Source organism: Silurus aristotelis, assembly GCF_946808225.1.
Source record: "Silurus aristotelis genome assembly, chromosome: 1".
In the NCBI taxonomy this organism is placed as follows: Eukaryota; Metazoa; Chordata; class Actinopteri; order Siluriformes; family Siluridae; genus Silurus; species Silurus aristotelis.
Window position 1 is genome coordinate 22,969,859 of NC_139574.1, and position 17,133 is coordinate 22,986,991.

General features: G+C 33.4%; 2 protein-coding genes across 12 annotated transcripts; one reads left to right on the plus strand and one right to left on the minus strand.

Moving 5' to 3' along the window:
- The first annotated feature begins 443 nt into the window (after positions 1-443).
- On the plus strand, positions 444-7,716 carry LOC310732893 (uncharacterized protein). 2 transcript variants are annotated; one of them, XM_083553628.1, is made up of 9 exons: positions 444-553; positions 1,094-1,162; positions 1,385-1,442; positions 2,009-2,119; positions 2,313-2,597; positions 2,725-2,826; positions 3,638-3,669; positions 3,875-4,031; positions 5,312-7,716. In XM_083553628.1, exons 1-9 carry the CDS (start codon positions 545-547, stop codon positions 5,548-5,550), a joined length of 1,062 nt encoding a protein of 353 aa, XP_083409754.1. In that variant the 5' UTR covers positions 444-544; the 3' UTR covers positions 5,551-7,716. The 2 variants fall into 2 exon arrangements, with proteins under 2 accessions (XP_083409754.1, XP_083409755.1); XM_083553629.1 differs by having other exon boundaries at positions 1,388-1,442.
- LOC310732900 (uncharacterized protein) lies at positions 6,433-16,493 on the minus strand. Of its 10 annotated transcripts, none has more exons than XR_014535574.1 (8): positions 16,151-16,493; positions 15,514-15,584; positions 11,897-12,026; positions 10,943-11,071; positions 8,797-9,000; positions 8,465-8,505; positions 6,606-8,342; positions 6,433-6,525 (listed from the first exon to the last, which is right to left on the minus strand). XR_014535574.1 is itself a non-coding variant. In XM_083553656.1 (7 exons), exons 3-7 carry the CDS (start codon positions 12,024-12,026, stop codon positions 8,151-8,153), a joined length of 699 nt encoding a protein of 232 aa, XP_083409782.1. In that variant the 5' UTR covers positions 15,514-15,581; positions 16,151-16,493; the 3' UTR covers positions 6,433-8,150. The 10 variants fall into 10 exon arrangements, 7 of the variants coding, with proteins under 7 accessions (XP_083409782.1, XP_083409781.1, XP_083409780.1 ...); XR_014535575.1 differs by having other exon boundaries at positions 8,465-8,575; XR_014535576.1 differs by lacking the exons at positions 15,514-15,584; positions 16,151-16,493 and adding an exon at positions 12,524-13,064 and having other exon boundaries at positions 8,465-8,575.
- Between the last annotated feature and the right edge of the window lie 640 nt (positions 16,494-17,133).

Genomic DNA, 17,133 nt, shown 5'->3' on the forward strand with positions numbered 1-17,133 from the left:
AACACTACAAAAAACAATCAAAACACTACATTAGAAAAGACTTTTTTTTTTTTTTTTTTTTTTTTTTTTTGGCTAAATCAGTTTTCATATTTCTAGTGTTTAAAGTACCATTACAATAAACATGTACAATATAATCTGTTGTGAATGGATTTTATGGATCATCTGATTGCACAGATCTACATCTCTCTTCATTGGGTGCTGAGGGTGCTCGTGTATATTTAGACGATTTTCTTCCCCCTGCGAAATTACGTCATTTATAGACTTCTCAGTCTTCTATATTTTCGAGGTCTCACACACATAAGGAAAAGATCAAATGAATACATGCGTTGATGTGAATTGAAATAAATTTGGTGCGAGCGTCTGTGTTTTCACTGGAAGTGCTTAAGACGAGCTCGTAGAAGACTTCAGTAAGGGGAGGGGAATAACAGGAAGATAGCAGAAGAGGAAACAATGAGCTAAGGGAGGGAGCACAGCACTTTCAAATAAGACAAGAGAAACAAAAGAGTGAGTGAAGACAATATTTCGAGGAGGTCAGGACAGCACTATGTACAAGGTACTGGATCTATTCAATATTTGAATTATTCAGATTTTAAAAAAAATGATCATACGTGTTATCTTATGCTAGTATTGCCTTTATTTCAATTCATGCAAGTTATACTGTGATTTCTCTAGAAAATCTGTAAAGTAGGAAAGTTCAGCTAGAAAGGAAAAATTTACACTTTCCAGCTACATACATGTCTAAGAGTTCTACACTTTTCATGAAACTAAACCATACTTATTTAATAATTTAATTAAAACAAATATAAACTGTGTCTAGCCTTTTCTTTTACATTTATAATTTGTCTTTAATCCCTTTCAACTAGATTATCTTTCTACTGTTCTGGCAGAACTTTTTAGTTTTAAAAAAACACAATGTCAATAATTTAGGAAGGAGATTGCTGTTTATATTTGATACATGCTTGCATAATAATTGCTAAAAACTTGCATTATGGATTGATAATATTTTATTATGCATTTACATACTGTATCATGTTCCTGCTACTTTATAATACTCATGTTTCAGCTTGAGGTAATTATCACTATATGATTGTAGATGTCAATGAAGGTGCTACATTTTGCCATATCCATGCTAATGAGTGGTCTGACATCCGGCCTTCCTCTGGTAAAATGCTTATTATAATTTTAATAGAATACTAAATGATAGATTTTGTAATTTGCTTACTGATACTTATGCTACCACAGTGATTTCAGCTGACCTGTTGTCTAACTTGTTCATATATATTTATACCTATATATTTAGATATTTGTCTCTTCGTAGATTATGCAGGTTCTGCTGCATGAATTTAATACAGTACTCTTGCATTTCTTTGTTGCTTGCACTGAGCAGGAAGTTGAAATTCGACATCGCAGGGATGCAGATTCTTGCAGAGAATGTCCTGCAGGTGAGAGAGTAACACCTGAGGCTTCTAATATGTCTCACACTGTTGTTCGACGTACTTTGTGCTTATGAACATTTATTTACATTTTTATAATGCATATAAAAAATTTTTGGTCGAGTTTTAGTCCAGGATTGCCCCTACCTTTTTTCTGCTGGGAAATAGTATGGCCTGACACATCATCAAAACCACTTCCTTCACAAGAACACCGCTTGGTTTTGTCGGTGTGTTCACCTTACGTCCTGTTTTGCTGTACTCGTCTTTTTTCTGTCAGCATAAACCTGTCTGCCTCACACTCACTCCCCCATACACCAAATATCCTTTTTTTGTATGTATATTATATGACTGTCATTATACTCTTTATTACATTTTTATCACATCCACTCGACCATGCATTGTCTCAATCAAACAATCATGCAGACTGAGTCTGCAGAATTATAACTCCTGACACTATTTTAGCAAAGCAGCTTACCTGTGTGGTGCGTTTATGACTATAAATGAGGTTGCACCCCACTTTCATTAGCTTTTTACATTTTCTTCTTCGTTCTTGCCACCTCTTCCTTGCTCTGCAGGAATGTATCGAATTTCATGTAACGAATGTGCAGAATGTCCTGAAAACACCTTCACCAACAAGACCAACACAGAGTACAGCTGTCTTGATTGCTTCATGGACTGTGTTGCAGGTATTTTTGTAAATTTCTCATTTGTTGATAAAAAATTGGCATGATGTGTAAGAAGGGAAGATTAAGCACCAAATAGCAGTGTACGAAGCCAATGATATAAAGGTTTTTATATGGAAATTAAAAAAGTTCACGTGCATTAATCTCTTGGTGGTTTGTATGTGTGTGTGTTTGTGTGTGGGTGGGAATGTGTTAGAATTGCACTTGCAGGTGGTGAGTCCGTGCACCAAGCATGCTGATGTGGTTTGTGAATGTATGAAAGGGTTCGTTTGCTTTAGGAGAAATCAGTACACAGGGCAGTGCATCAAGTGTAAGCAGCAGCCACCTGCACAGACCATCTCTCAGCCACTAGCAAAGACCTTCTCTCACACAATCTCACCAGCTACCTCGTATGCTCCAGAGCAAACCACCTTGCACCCTTCAACATGGATCACAGGCCTGCCCTTTTTCACCACTTCAACTTTACATGAGAAGTCAAAGGGTCAGAACGAACTACAAATTTAAATGATCTGTTTTTTTATAGCAAAAAAAATTGGAATCATGTTATTTTTAAGACACATCTGGTCGTTTATGATAACGTTTTTTACTCTCTTCTGCTTTTATAACAGGTAAAATGTTGCTTTTGTACGTAGTGTTTTCAGTTCTGTGCATTGTATTTTGCTTCATCACGCTTTATTTCTACAAAAGAAAAATTGGCTGCGTAAAAAAACGTAAGTTTATGTATAAATATTAACATGCATATATATACACATGCATCTATTTTGGTTCGTTGTACATAATTGCCTTATTGATTAATTCTTTAGATTTTTATTATTAGTAGTAGTATTATTATTATTAATGGTATGAGTTTAATTCATATAACTTTCTCTGAAATATAGCTTAAATATGCAAATAAATGTATTACTAGTTACTGTAATCCATTATGCTTAGTGAGTGAGCAAATTGGATTAAGCCACTAAAATGAATGACTTTTCCTGTGTCATCTTCAAAAGAAACTTCACAATGCTTTTTGTTTTTTAAATCTGTTGAAAAGAAAAGGCATGAGAAGAATATTTTTTATCTAAAAGTCCCTGGTTCTTTTTTGGGTTTCGGCACCAAAGAGATTTCAGATGTCTTTCTCCTTGCATCCAGCAACAACTGACAACTTCATAACTTGTTTCCTTTCATCAAAGGAAATGATTAATCTTGGTGGCTCAGGCCCTCATTTACTAAACATTATAGGGAAACTTGCTGAACAGCATAATATCAATACCCAATAAAGCTATATTTCTATTATATTATGTAACACTTTTCAGTAACAATATTATTGCTAACATTATATTAATAAATAAACTTCTACTTTATCGTCGTTGTCTTATTCTTTGTCTTCTTCATCTTATTCTTATTTTTTTATCTTCTTTATTTTCTTTTTTTCTTCTTTGTCTTCTTTTTTTGCTTCTTCTTCTTCTTTTTCCTCTTTCTTCTTCTTCTTATTATAACAATAATAACAATAATTATTATAATTATTCTTTTCTCTACCAGGTTTAAAGCAGTGCTCATTACGAAAGCAAAAGGTATGAGTTTATACATGAACACTTGTTTTAGGTACATGTGTAAAGGAACATCATCTGCTGAAATCCAGAATTTACACATTTTTATATTTCTTAATATTCATTTCTTAATATTCATTTTAAACACATTATTTCCTGAATATGAATAATGTCTACATCAATAGCTATGTATTTATTTGTATAATTATTTTATTAAAAATGGTTACAGGAGGAAATTACAGCCATATCCTCTGAAATAAACAAGCCAATTACCCCACTTCATGCGCAGGGGACCCACACACAAACACCTAGCAGTACTAACAGAGACGACTCCACTCCTCAGCCAGCCAGCAGAGAGCAGCCTCCTTCTGGTTCTGGAAATCTAGGTAGGCTGTTTGCCCCTTCTCAAATCTTCAATAATTCAAACGAGTGCCCTAAATACATACACATTCTTATTTTATAAATTATTCTTATATATAAATGATTTACAATCACATCGCATCTAGATATAGCTTTTTCAAAACTTATAACCATGTCTAATAGATCAGCACCTCACAACTGATCATTTACAGCTTTAAGAGTTGCCAAATTGCACATTTCAATGTCATTTATATATGAGATGAAATTTCAGCTTTCATTTTCTGATATTTGCAGCAGATGTGTTAAATTTAAAGACATTTGATCTTGAAATTGATTGTATTGCCAAAGTATTTTTGCATGATGAATTAGATTGGATGTATTTTGCAGAATGCAGAATGTTTCTGTAGACTTGAATCTGTTTCTACAATCATGATCCTCATCAACAATAAAGATGAGGCAAAAGGCAGATACAACAAAACAAGCCCAAGCCATGACACTATCTTGTGCGTGACCAGTGAGATTGTATGTTTTCTTTTACAACACTTTGGTGGTGCATTTTGGTTCCAGAAATGTTGCGGCACATCTCTATATTTGTTTATGAGTTCCAGTCTAGTCTTCATGTTGGTTTATCCAAAGTGAAAAGGAAGGCAGTTTTCACAGGGGTAACCCAGTGCTCATTTCAAGACACATTCAGAGTTAAAAATTGTTTAAACAATCAGTCTAACGGGCAAACCTGGACACCTGGAAACCTGGTCTAATTTATTATTTATAATTTTTAACACATTTAGATTTAAATGTCAGGAAACGAAAGCTGAATTTCTGATTTGGGATCTTATTCATCTTTTGTTCTCAATCTAAAGTGTCTTCAACGCATAGCAAAAACAAAAGAAATGGTCTTGTCTGTTATTATATTAGTCCAAATAATTTTGGAGGGGACTAAAATAAGAATTGACAATGAGAATTTATGTTTTATCAAGATTATACACAAAAATGAGAAAAGTCACAAAGAGGTCTAAATCAATATTAATTTCCTCCTTTCAAATTTATAGAAAACAATAAATCCCATATTGCTTAATAAAACTTTAATTTGTCAATAGTTAAATTGTTTAATGTAGTGTTAGACACAAAGGTTATGCCTGTAAAGTTTTCAGGGATGGTCAATATCTACCAGTGTGTACTCGATTTTGTAGTGTGTATTAATGTGCATTTAAGAGGGATCTAACAACACTTTCACTTTCATATTTTATAAGGACTCTGAAAACAAACCAAAATTACAGAGACTATAATTACAATCTGCCTCTTTCAGGTCCTCTCTACATATATGGTGCAAGTACAGTGTTTGTCAGTTTACTGAACCAATTTGGACTGAATGGAGGAGACAAGGATGAAGAGGATCTCCGACAGCAGCCTTTAAACAATAGTGAGATGCACAGTCCTCCTTCTCCTACAATCCCATTGTCGAAGGAGGAAAGGAACAGGGACATCTCTTTCCCTTCTCAGGAGCAAGGGAAGGAGTGTCACATGTCAAAAGAGGAAGGATTGTGATAGATTTAAACCAAAATCATTTATTCTGCTGTGTGAGAATTATTTATGGTGCCTCACAGTTTTGTTAGTTTTGGTTTCTCTGAAGCCAGAGTCTTCTTCCCAGTTGAAAGGTGAGCTCTTCTGAGGCAAAAAAGACAATACCATCTAACTCAAACCTGGATTTCTTGGCCTGGATCTTGCAAAAAAGGCAGCAGTATGTATTTGATTATGAAATCATACATGAGTAAGCAGGTATGGTGGTACAGTGTTCATCAGCATCTGGAGGCAATGCATATGTGTATATAAATATATAGATATAGATATAGATAGATAGGGATATTCAAAAAGAATTAACCGATTTTATTACGCAAGATAACAACTGAACGTTTCCAGGAAGAACGACGCAACTGCATTGCCCCTGTGGCAGCCATTCAAAACTTAGATAACTCCTTTTTCAAATGGTCACTGACTTATTCCAGGACGATGCTTGAAAACTGAACCAGTGCGTCATGGTATCGGTTCATTCTTTTTAAATTATATATATATATATATATATATATATATATATATATATATATATATATATATATATATATATATACACAGTATATAGGTATAGGTATATGTAGTGACTGCATTCAAAATTTGGAAGAATTTGCACATATTTTTTATCCTAATTTATTGTTTTTTTCTGTGTATATCTGTAAATATGTTTAATTAAAGAATGGCAGTTGGCCATAAATTGCTATTTCCTATTTTATTGTCATTATTTTTATATGGAAACTGATTGTTTTTACCTACAACTAAATCCAGCACCAATATCTCTGTCACCTATGATTTCTAAGCACCTGAGCTGATGGAGTAGATGATAAAAATTTGCTAAAACCTCAGACATAGGCTTCATAGATTCCAAAATACCCTTTTTATTTGATTAAACATAAGCATGCATAAGTTGCTGTAGGTACTGTATACAATATTATGTGTTCATAAGAAGAACTCAAGATGCTATTATTCAATTCATTTAATAGCAATGAATTGATTTACATAATTTATAAACAATTACATATTAAGAATGCATTTACATTTAGAATGCATTTAAATGTTTATACTTCCCACTCAGTAACATACAAATAAACAAAAAGCCACACAAAATTCTCAGTGTACAGTATGGATAACAATAAAATCTGTGCTGCTCCGAATCAAACACTTTCGTACACACCAATATCTACTCAGTAAGCAAGGTCTAGGGACAATAGAATTTACATCCTAGAAAAATGTAACTGACAATTACTTGGCTACTAACAAAACCACTGTACAGAACTGGTGAATATAGAGAGCATCCTGGATTCTAATAAAATCAATATAAAAATCTAAATGGTCACAGACAATCATGGAGCATGGAGTTATCATACATGAATTTTTAAAGTGCTTCCTTAACATACCATACAACAGCCTGAAATGCAGAATTTCTTTTTCAATTGTATTTATTGTAATAATACCCAGAGTTCTGTGGTAATTTATCAAACTTTGTAGGAGATCCAGTTTAAAGAAGTTTTGGTAAAAGTCAGATTAGCCAACTTTGTTTGTCTTTGTTGAATTTTTTAAAATAAGCATAAAAACTTGCTGACGTTAATTGGTTCAAATGTTATGGGCAATTGCACCCCCTAGAGGTTAAATTAGATTAACCTTTATTTTAGATATATGTATTTACAACTTATAGGCTGAATAACAATATTATCTGAGATTTTCCCTTACTTTCAACTTTACTAAACTTTTTACAAATTTAATGGACACATTTGTAGAAACAGCTTAAATCTTTGCATAACCCAAAGATTCAGAGAATAAAGGAACATTTCTATGACAAATGTTGCGGAGATTTTAATTGCAAACGTATGCTAAACCTTGCCCTGTTGGAGGCAATAGAGTGCGTGAGTGCTGTTCAACAAAATTGCCATGTCAAGTTTCCGCTTGACTACCATCATGGACTACCATATGGAAGTATTATAATTATTAAAAGAATAAGATAACAAAGTCAAAAACATGCAACTACAATAGCATGCCTTCTACTACTGCATTTGGCCCTTAAATAAATTTTTTGCAATTTCAAAGATGGCTTCAGAGTGTTTAATTTCCCTTTCAAGATTGTACATGGTTCTTCTCTTGCTCGTAATTCCTAATAATCACACATAGATCCAATAAAAAAAAAAAATCTATACAAACAATAATAAAACTAAACCCCCTGAAACTATAGACAGTAAACTTTCCAAAAATGGGAAAAAAATCTGCCGTTCCACATTTGTGAATATAAATGAAAAATTAAAGAATTAATTAGCGCAAACAACTAATAAATAAACTAATACAAATTTAAATAGCCGTTTCAATCCACACTAAATTCACACCAAGGTGCAATTTATCAAAGCCAATCCATTTACATTCATACTTTTCTGAAGTGGGAGGAAAAAGGAGAACCTGAACAAATGAACATAAATCTAAACCTTTTCATTGAAGCATTGTGCTATACAGTGTATTTTGAAAAGTGTCATTCCTTTCCCTTGTCTCTTAGTATCCCATTAGCCTGGGTGCAGGATGAATGTGTCTCCTGCTCCCTTCATGAACTTTCATTACAGTACATAGTCGATCCACACTCTTAGGCGCCTTTTCCTGCCTCGTTCCCGCCGCTTTCCTCTGTTTCCCTCAGACCTCTTCTTGCCATTCCTTCTGTCCACACACCTCTTGGACTGGCATTGGCACTTCCTCGTCTTCTGTGCACTGACTGGATTCAGCTGATGTTTTCTTGGGCCCCCAAAAAGAACCTGGAAAGCAGAAAGCAATTGCTAAAATAATGCATCAAGACAACTACGTACAATAGCATCTTTGCTTATCACTGAAAGTTATAAATATTCTGTCTTTTTAATTAAAGGTTATTGTTACTGACCAGTTGAAGCCAGCATGATCCTTCCACATGCAGGTGTGTGTCTGCTGATGAGAATGAAACAGTTAAGCAGAATGCACACACAACACAGACTCAGAGTGATCCATAGAGTGTCTGTGAGAGATCAAACAACAGTGAGTGGGAGAAAAGAGAGAAAGAATAAGTCAGCATCGTAAAATGTGTTTGTGTATATACAGGTATATGAGCAGAAAGTTGCTATGGACATTATATTTGGAAACTAAACACCAGTATATGTATTGTCTCTGATGATGGCCTTAAAATTGTTGAATAAGTATACACATCACATGCATGTGTTTGTTGTACGTGATGCTCACCATGGGAAAGTATAATAGGCATTACGCTTGATGTTGTTGTTGTTGTTCTTGTTGTCATTGATGCTGTTTTTGTTGTTGTTGTTGTTGGTGGTGGTGTTGGGATTTTCTCACACTGGGTGCAGGATTTATCGTTGCATTTATATCCACTTTCACAGTCACACACTGCATCAGTGCTGTTAGAGCAGCTCACCTTGTACACCATATCTAGTAATAAATTAGTAGATGAATTAGTACTTTAACATACTCCAGTGATCATTCATAAAGTAGACTAATTCAAAGGCCTAAAAATGCTTATGCCATTTATTTAGTGTAAAATCTCTATGCTATCAGTTTGTACATTCTGTTTCATTAGTGTGCCACCTATGATGTCAATGGGTCACAATTTGTAGACTTGTCCTAACTATTTTGGGATATGTATTCCCTTAAACAGAAAGGATATTAAACACAAACTGTTAGTAAAGGAATAATCTTCTGTAATCTTTTATATGTTTCTATAAAACTTGCTGTATGTTCTGCAACAAATCTGAACCAAAATAGACAGTCTTGTCAGTTTGGCATGTCACACTAAACAAGCCTTATATAAAATATATATTATATATTTATACTCTGTACTTTACATAATTTCATGTATAATTCATATAAACATAATAGCTTTATAAAAGTCACATAGTACATTAATAAACATTCTGTTTTGGTTCAGTTAAAATTGAACACTTTACAATAACCGTACATAAATAAGCATGTACTAATATGTAAACTAGAAGTTACTTTATTATGAACTAATGATGAGGCATATACTACACCATGAGTCACATGAATTAATGTGAACAATGACTAACTTAATTACATGTTAGTACATGTTTGTTAATGAATGTATTAAAAAACACTTTAGGTTAAGCTAAATGTAACTTGCTCTTAAAGAAAGAATATAAATGAAAAGTGCTCTATTTAAAATACATTGCAAACACCATTGGATGGTGCTGAATTATCCTCTTCATGGAACGCACAAGGGCACAATATTAAACACCTGTTTTCACCCGATTATTCATACCTTTCTCATAAAACCACTGCTCCATTGTCCTTATGGTTTTTCAAGAAGTTAAAGAACAGAGCTGCTGTGCTTATGTATAGACTGTTCATTATGATATTAAGACAGTAGACTTGATCAGTTCTGACACAATAATCAAGTCCACAGAATAGCCACAGTAAAGCAGGAGAAAACCATCATCTGTTGGCTAAAGCTGATTTGAAGTTTGGAAAGTAACATCTGGTTCATGTATACATGTTAGTGTGGTACTTTACCAATAAGGACAATGGAGCAGTGCCTTGGGTATGAATAATCAGGTGAAAACAGGTGTTTATTATTGTCCCTTTGTGCGTTCCACAAGGAGGATAATTCAGCACCATCCAATTGTGTTTGTAATGTATTTTAAATAGAACACTTTTAATATATATTCTTTCTCATAGAGCAAGTTACATTTAGCTTAACCTAAAGTGTTAATTAATACATTCATTAACAAACATGTACTAACATGCTACTAACTATATACTAACTAAATCGTTGTTCACACATTAATTCATGTGATTAATGGTGTAGTTAAGTTAGTTAAGGTTAGTTTTTGATTAGTATATGCCTTAACTCATCATTAGTTCATAATAAAGTAACTTTTAGTTGACATATTAGCACATGCTTATTTATGCACAGTTATTGAAAAGTGTTTCCATTTAAAGTCTGTTTGTTCGAAAACCGTTAGCTAAAACGGTTTATTTGGTTTTAAGCCAATAATCTTTAAGCCTGTATGACTCAATGTTTTCAGTTAGAGCCTGAGACCCCTATTACTATCAGAAGAAACCCACCAAACTGAATTAGGGGAAATCCCACTCCTTATGTTGCTGTCATTTCAGCATTAGCATTTCATACTTTTCATATGATTGATATTTCAGAGAAATGCTAAGCGCTCTATTACTGACATGTAGCAATCATCTCCCGTAACTGCTTCATTGCTTTATCCTGGTCTGTATCACAGTTGATCTGCCTATTGTGGGTCACTGGTTTAAAGCTGAAATACACCCTGAGCAATGCATCCCAGGAGATCACACACAATTTTGTGTGACAACCAAAATTCTAAATCCATTAGAGACTTACAATCTTTGGTGCATTGAGAGCACCTTTTGCATTCCATTTCAGTACTATATTCATCCATGAAGAAGTCAGGATCACACTGTTTACATAAAGTCGGGGAATCATTCGTGCATCTCTGCTCCATGCGTTCACCTACACATACACACAAAGGTTATGCTATCGTCATCAAGATGACTATAACAGGTTATATCAGTCAGCTGCAGATTCTCATTTAGCTAGTATGAACATTTAGTAATGATGAGCCAAGGTTATATATCAGTAAGTATGGCAGTTACAGTTAGCAGATCAAGTCATCATTTTCAAGAATGCCATGTGTCAAAGAGTACAGACTTCCAAGACTGAATTAAAAATGCATATGAAATGACTTACTCATTAAATGCAATATTGTCTAGGTGATTTGCTACATATTTCTAATGGAAGTTTCATATAATGTTAATAGAAGCCTATTAGTAGAAATTGGTCCATGTATTAACATTTCTCTGTCATCATCATCTGTAGAGCATTATCTTTATTTTATGATCTCTTTACTACAACTAAGGCTGTTTATTTTTCTTATTGGGTTTTTTTGTCAATAAATAATTCTAGTTTCTTATTACTTACATGATAAAAATGCAATTTAGCATTTTAATTACAAATAGCACACAAACATCACTGATCATTACAGGCTAGCTAGATAATCTGCTTTTTATCAATATCTGGCCATCCCAATTACTAAAACAAGATTATTCACACTATTTATTGCATACTATTGTCAGACAGCTAAAGAGACAGACAGCATTAAATTATATATATATATATATATATATATATATATATATATATATATATATATATATATATATATATATATAAGAAAATTTGAATACCAGTGAACTAACTTCATAAATGAAAAAAAAAGAAAGTCCTTTTAACTCATTGCATGTAAAAAAAAAATTCATTAAAATTAAGTTGGTTTACCAGGTCCACATTTGTTGCAGCATTGTATAATATTTTTTTGTTTATATTCATAGTTAGTGTCACACTTCTGTGGATGGACATGGCAGAGGAAGTGTGCCAAAAGAAGGAAACCACACCACAAGACCAGCATCTGGTTAAATAAAAATCAGATATAGGTGCATAGATAAGAACCAATTAAATTAAATTTAACACATTATGCAATAACCATATGTATCCATATCAATATATATAGTATACTATACTACATTAATATACACACAACGAGGCAAGGATGCTAGAACATAAAATCCACTACTAATACATTTGAGCAGGTCTAAAACAGTTTTTTTGTTTTGTTTTGTTTTTTACAAAAGGGTGATTTATAAATATAGTGGATATGTATAGAAAAGCCTGCTCTAGTAGCCCAACATATTAAAACACAACTGTTAAAAAGGGATGCCATTTAGAGAAACAGAAACCTTTAAAGAAGATTTTGCTCAATTTAACTTTTAAATACATTTTGCCTAATAATAAAAAAAAAAACAACTACAATATTATAACATTCCCTATAGTCAGAGTTACAGTAAATATATAGTAGTAATTCTTCTAGAGTAGTTCGGTGATAAAACAGTCAATGCAGCACCTTACCATGAGTGAGTAAAAGATGAGCGAGATATGAGCAAGTAAGACCCCCAAAAGCTTCTGAACTTACATTTTTAAGAAGCTGACTTTTAGCTGTCATAAATGTCAAGACACGAGTCATATAAAAAACCTCAGAACTACACAACTGAGACCACCGAAGCGAAACGGTACTGCACTCTGCAGCCGCCTTTAACCTGCTTTCCTCCTTCACTATTTCCATTAACATTACCTTTGATTCCAAAACAATCACTCCCTTATATTTTCTGTCTCTTTTAAGCTCTCTTGTTCTCTCTGTATAACTAACTAGTGATCAGGTAAAAAAAAAAAAAAAAAAAAAGAGATTTTTATGGATCATGACTACATACAGTGATGTAAACTGTTAAGTCCGGTGAGGTCAAACCTGCAGCAAGCTGACACATAATGAGTATTTTTTTCTTTCTTTCTTCTTCTCTTTTCTCACTGAATAGTAAACTAAGAACAAAACACTGTCTCACGTTATTTGTGGTTTATCTGCAGTTCACAGAAATTAGGACACAAAATGAGAAAAGACCCTTCCCCTCACCAAACCCTGCATGATTACAGGCTCTGTGAAGAAGAATTCATATCTGTACCAAAGCTGAATCAGCTTTCTTAATATCCCTCTCTCTCTTTCTCTATTACTCTCTCTCTCTCTCTCTATCTCTTGCTCTCTTTCACACTCACTCAAGTATTTACCTTACTTTTAAGTGACATAATTATCAAGGCTACTTTAACTCCACCCTTAACCTCAGAAACAAAACCAGAAGCTTTTATTTATTTCAATTATTATTTATTTACTAGGACTTCTATATTTATAATTTAATAGATATTATTTTATGGATTTATATAAAGTAAAAACAATCTTAACAAAACAACAACAAAAGAATGCAGCAGCTTTTCTCACTGGGGACCAGCCAAGTGTCTTCACAAGGTAAAAAAAAAAAAAATCCAGATATTTTTATCCTTGTGAAGACATTTAATCTTCACCAAGACATAAAATCTCATCCCCTACAAAACAGCTGCTTAGGGCCAAGGTTTAAAATTTTTTTGCCACCATATGTGGAGACATACAGAGCAATCAAAATACCGTTTCTCTTCTCTCTTATTGTTTACATTGTCAATGCAATATAGAAAGATTGTATATGCAGTCGATGCAAATATAGAACAGATTTTGTTTAAGGTAACAGCAGTGTATTTGTAATAAATAGACATATATAAACCCGCTGAATATACCTCGTAAACATCCGAATGACTATACATCTAAATAAATGTAAACAGTGAATTTGTTAGTATACAATTATACATCCAAATATATGTCAACAATTTGTAAGGTGTAAATATACATTCTAATACTTGTAAAGGTAATGAAGTTCTAAGTGTAAAGGCATTTGTAAGGTGCAAGACAGATAGCAGCAGTATGCAGTTATACAGTCATAGTAGTCATACTGCTGCTACTGTCATTCTTAGTCATGCTTTTGGGCAATAATTCAGGTTAAGTGTGTAATATGTGTTTACCATATGTACAGTATTTATAGATGAAAGGTGTCGGACAGACGCTGCAGAATAAAAAATTCACAAAAGAATTGTACAAAAATTTTCTTTTGGAACATCACATTGTTTCCAGGAGCCCATAATAGAGCATATAATGTTGTCAGTAATTGGAAAAACATACAATACAATAAATTACATAATTAAAATGTTGTAACAATTGTCTTCCAGACATGTGCAAATCTTATTTTAGCAAGATTAGATTGTGCAAAAGAGTCCTAAGAGAAGCCCAAAAGAGAAGATAATAAAATACACATTATAACATAAGGCACTGGAAAAGCGTTCCTGGTTTGAGCATTTAAAACTTAATTATATTTTAGAGTCCATGCCTGCAGTACATATTAGATTCTGATAAATTATCAGCATTTATGTACACTGCAAAAGCACACTTTTTTTATTTCCAAACATACAGTATATGAAACTGTAATAGACTCTAATATGCTATGAAACTAAACAGGAGTACCAGTTTGGTTTCTTTTTTTTTTATTTTTATTAAATGGATATTATAAACTCATTAGAATTGCACTGAATTTGGCCAATGTATAACACAGAAAAATCAACTTGCTCTAGTAATTGAGTTCTGAATAGCAAGCAGTCTGTGGTCCACTATATATATATATATATATATATATATATATATATATATATATATATATATATATATATATATATATATATATATATATATATATATATACTACATAATACACATGTGACATTTTTTCACTTGTGTCTTCTACTTGCCACAGAGGAAGTGGAAGTGGAACAAACTGTGTCCGGATGTAACCTTTTTTTTTGTTCAGGAAGTTGTTTCATTAAATTGTTTGAGCTTGCATGAGCTGACATATATATCACATACACACTGAGTTACAAACAGAAACAAAAAAGTTGTTATGTATCATTTCATATGAACATTTTACTAATATTTGTCCAAAAATATTCATTATAAATCACATTATATTTAATGTCATGAACATCTTACATTTAAACTAGTGTATCCAATTTAATGTTAGAGAATGTAAGCCACCGTTAGTAACTGTTTGTCATTGTTCGAAAACAAGCAGTGTATAGCCATTCCAATGCACTATAGTGCTACATGCAACATTATGCATGCAAATTAAAATCACTTAATAATTGCTTTAAAATAATAAATAATGAATGTGTGACATCACATTCTAGGGTCACAGCTCCTTTGTCTCTGGTTTGAAACTGAGCTGGGTCTACTGGGTTTAGGAGTTTTAGGAGATGTTTAGGTTTGGGAGATGTTCTCACTCTATCTGCCTTGACTTTGTCTGGGCTCTCCAGTTTCCTTCGAAAAAGCAGGCCTGTAGGTGGATTGCATTTTTTGCCTTTAGGTGTGAATTAATGTGTGAATATGTGGGTGTGGCACCCTGTGAAAGACAGATGTATTTTCCAGGAAGTATTTTTACCTCTTGTCCATTAGTCCTGGTACAGACTCCACCACAGATCCACCACAGTCCTGACCACGATCAAGTGACTTCTAAGAAAAAAAAAAAGAAATTAATGAATAAATAACAATTTGAAATAGCCTTTATACTGCACAAATGTCAATAGATTGAAGTGTCACAAATGCACAAGTTTTATGCTTTGTTGTTCACTTTAGGTTTCAGGGTGGTGTCGTTCGTATGAAACCTTCTGACACTTCCTTGAATTCATAATTAGTCATGCATGCACATTCAAATGACAGTGTATGCCAAAGCCCCACCCATTACTTGCATATAACGTCACGGTATTTCTGATTAATTAATCAAAGATAATCTATAAAAAAACCTATAGATTTTGATCTAAAATCAAATCTGATTAGTCTAGGAAAACACCTTTCTAAGAAATCATTGTGCACATGTGTTTTAAGTGCATGCAGGGTATATAAAGGTTTGAGAGCAACATACATTATGCTTACATCCAGACAATGACTTTTTTTTACAATAAGCCTTGCATATGTCAGCAAGAGAATGCTAAACCAAAAACGAAGTGGTATCAAAATGTTTTAGGACTAGCTTTGTTTACAAGAACGCAAATTATTTATCTCTGCTAACACACTATCACCTTCAAAATAGTCCCCGTGCACAGCAATACAGTGCTCCCAGCATCTCTGCCACTTCTGGAATATGTCCTTGAAGTCTTCTTTTTAAAGCATGTCAAGTACCTAGTACGATTTGAGCTGGATCTCCGAAATGGTGTCAAAATGCTTAGGTGGGTGTGGAAGTAAGATCATGTGGATTGTTCTCCGACGATCATCACGCACAAGTTGGCAAATAGTATTGTCATTTTTGGGGGTTGAGCTTGCTGAAGGTCTTCCTGACCTTCCTCTTGTCATCATTTAGAGATGTTCTTCCTCTCTTGAAGTACGTGTGCCTCTCAAAACACCTTGAACGACTCATTGCAGCATCTCCGTATGTCAAATATATGTTATGTCAAACGCCTCCAAGGCAGATTTGCCAAGATTCACGCAGAATTTTATGTTTGCACTTGGCTTTACCTTGCTGTCCATGATAAAATTGCAGACATGGTAATGCATGTGGTCAGAATAGCACCAGTTAGCACCAATAGTCTCTAAACTTTTTGATACCACCTCGTTGTGCATTTAGTACAACATGGCTTTATAGTAGAAGAGTCTGAGTGCTAAGCTGGCCTCCCTGCAGTCCAGACCTATCACCAAAAAAAAAAAAACATTAGCTGATCATGAACCAGAAAATATGACAAAAAAGACCCATAGCAGTTGAACTAGTTGGGGAATTGGGGTTTGAATTAAAATTGGGGTGTGTACATGTTGCTGTCTTTACTGCTATACAATCAACTTCACATTTTTCGTGTCCCATTTTTTTTGTTTTGTTGTTGGAAAAGTACTGTTTGGAATTTTTATTGACTCAATAAAGCAGAAGTCATAAAGAAAGACTTGTCTACCATCAGGGACAGCAAGGACATCTCTGCATGCCTAAACATTATTAAAACCACTTACTTGCATTTTAATATATTTACTCCATGAATACATATTAAATTATTCCCAAAATTCTATTCTCTTCATTTTA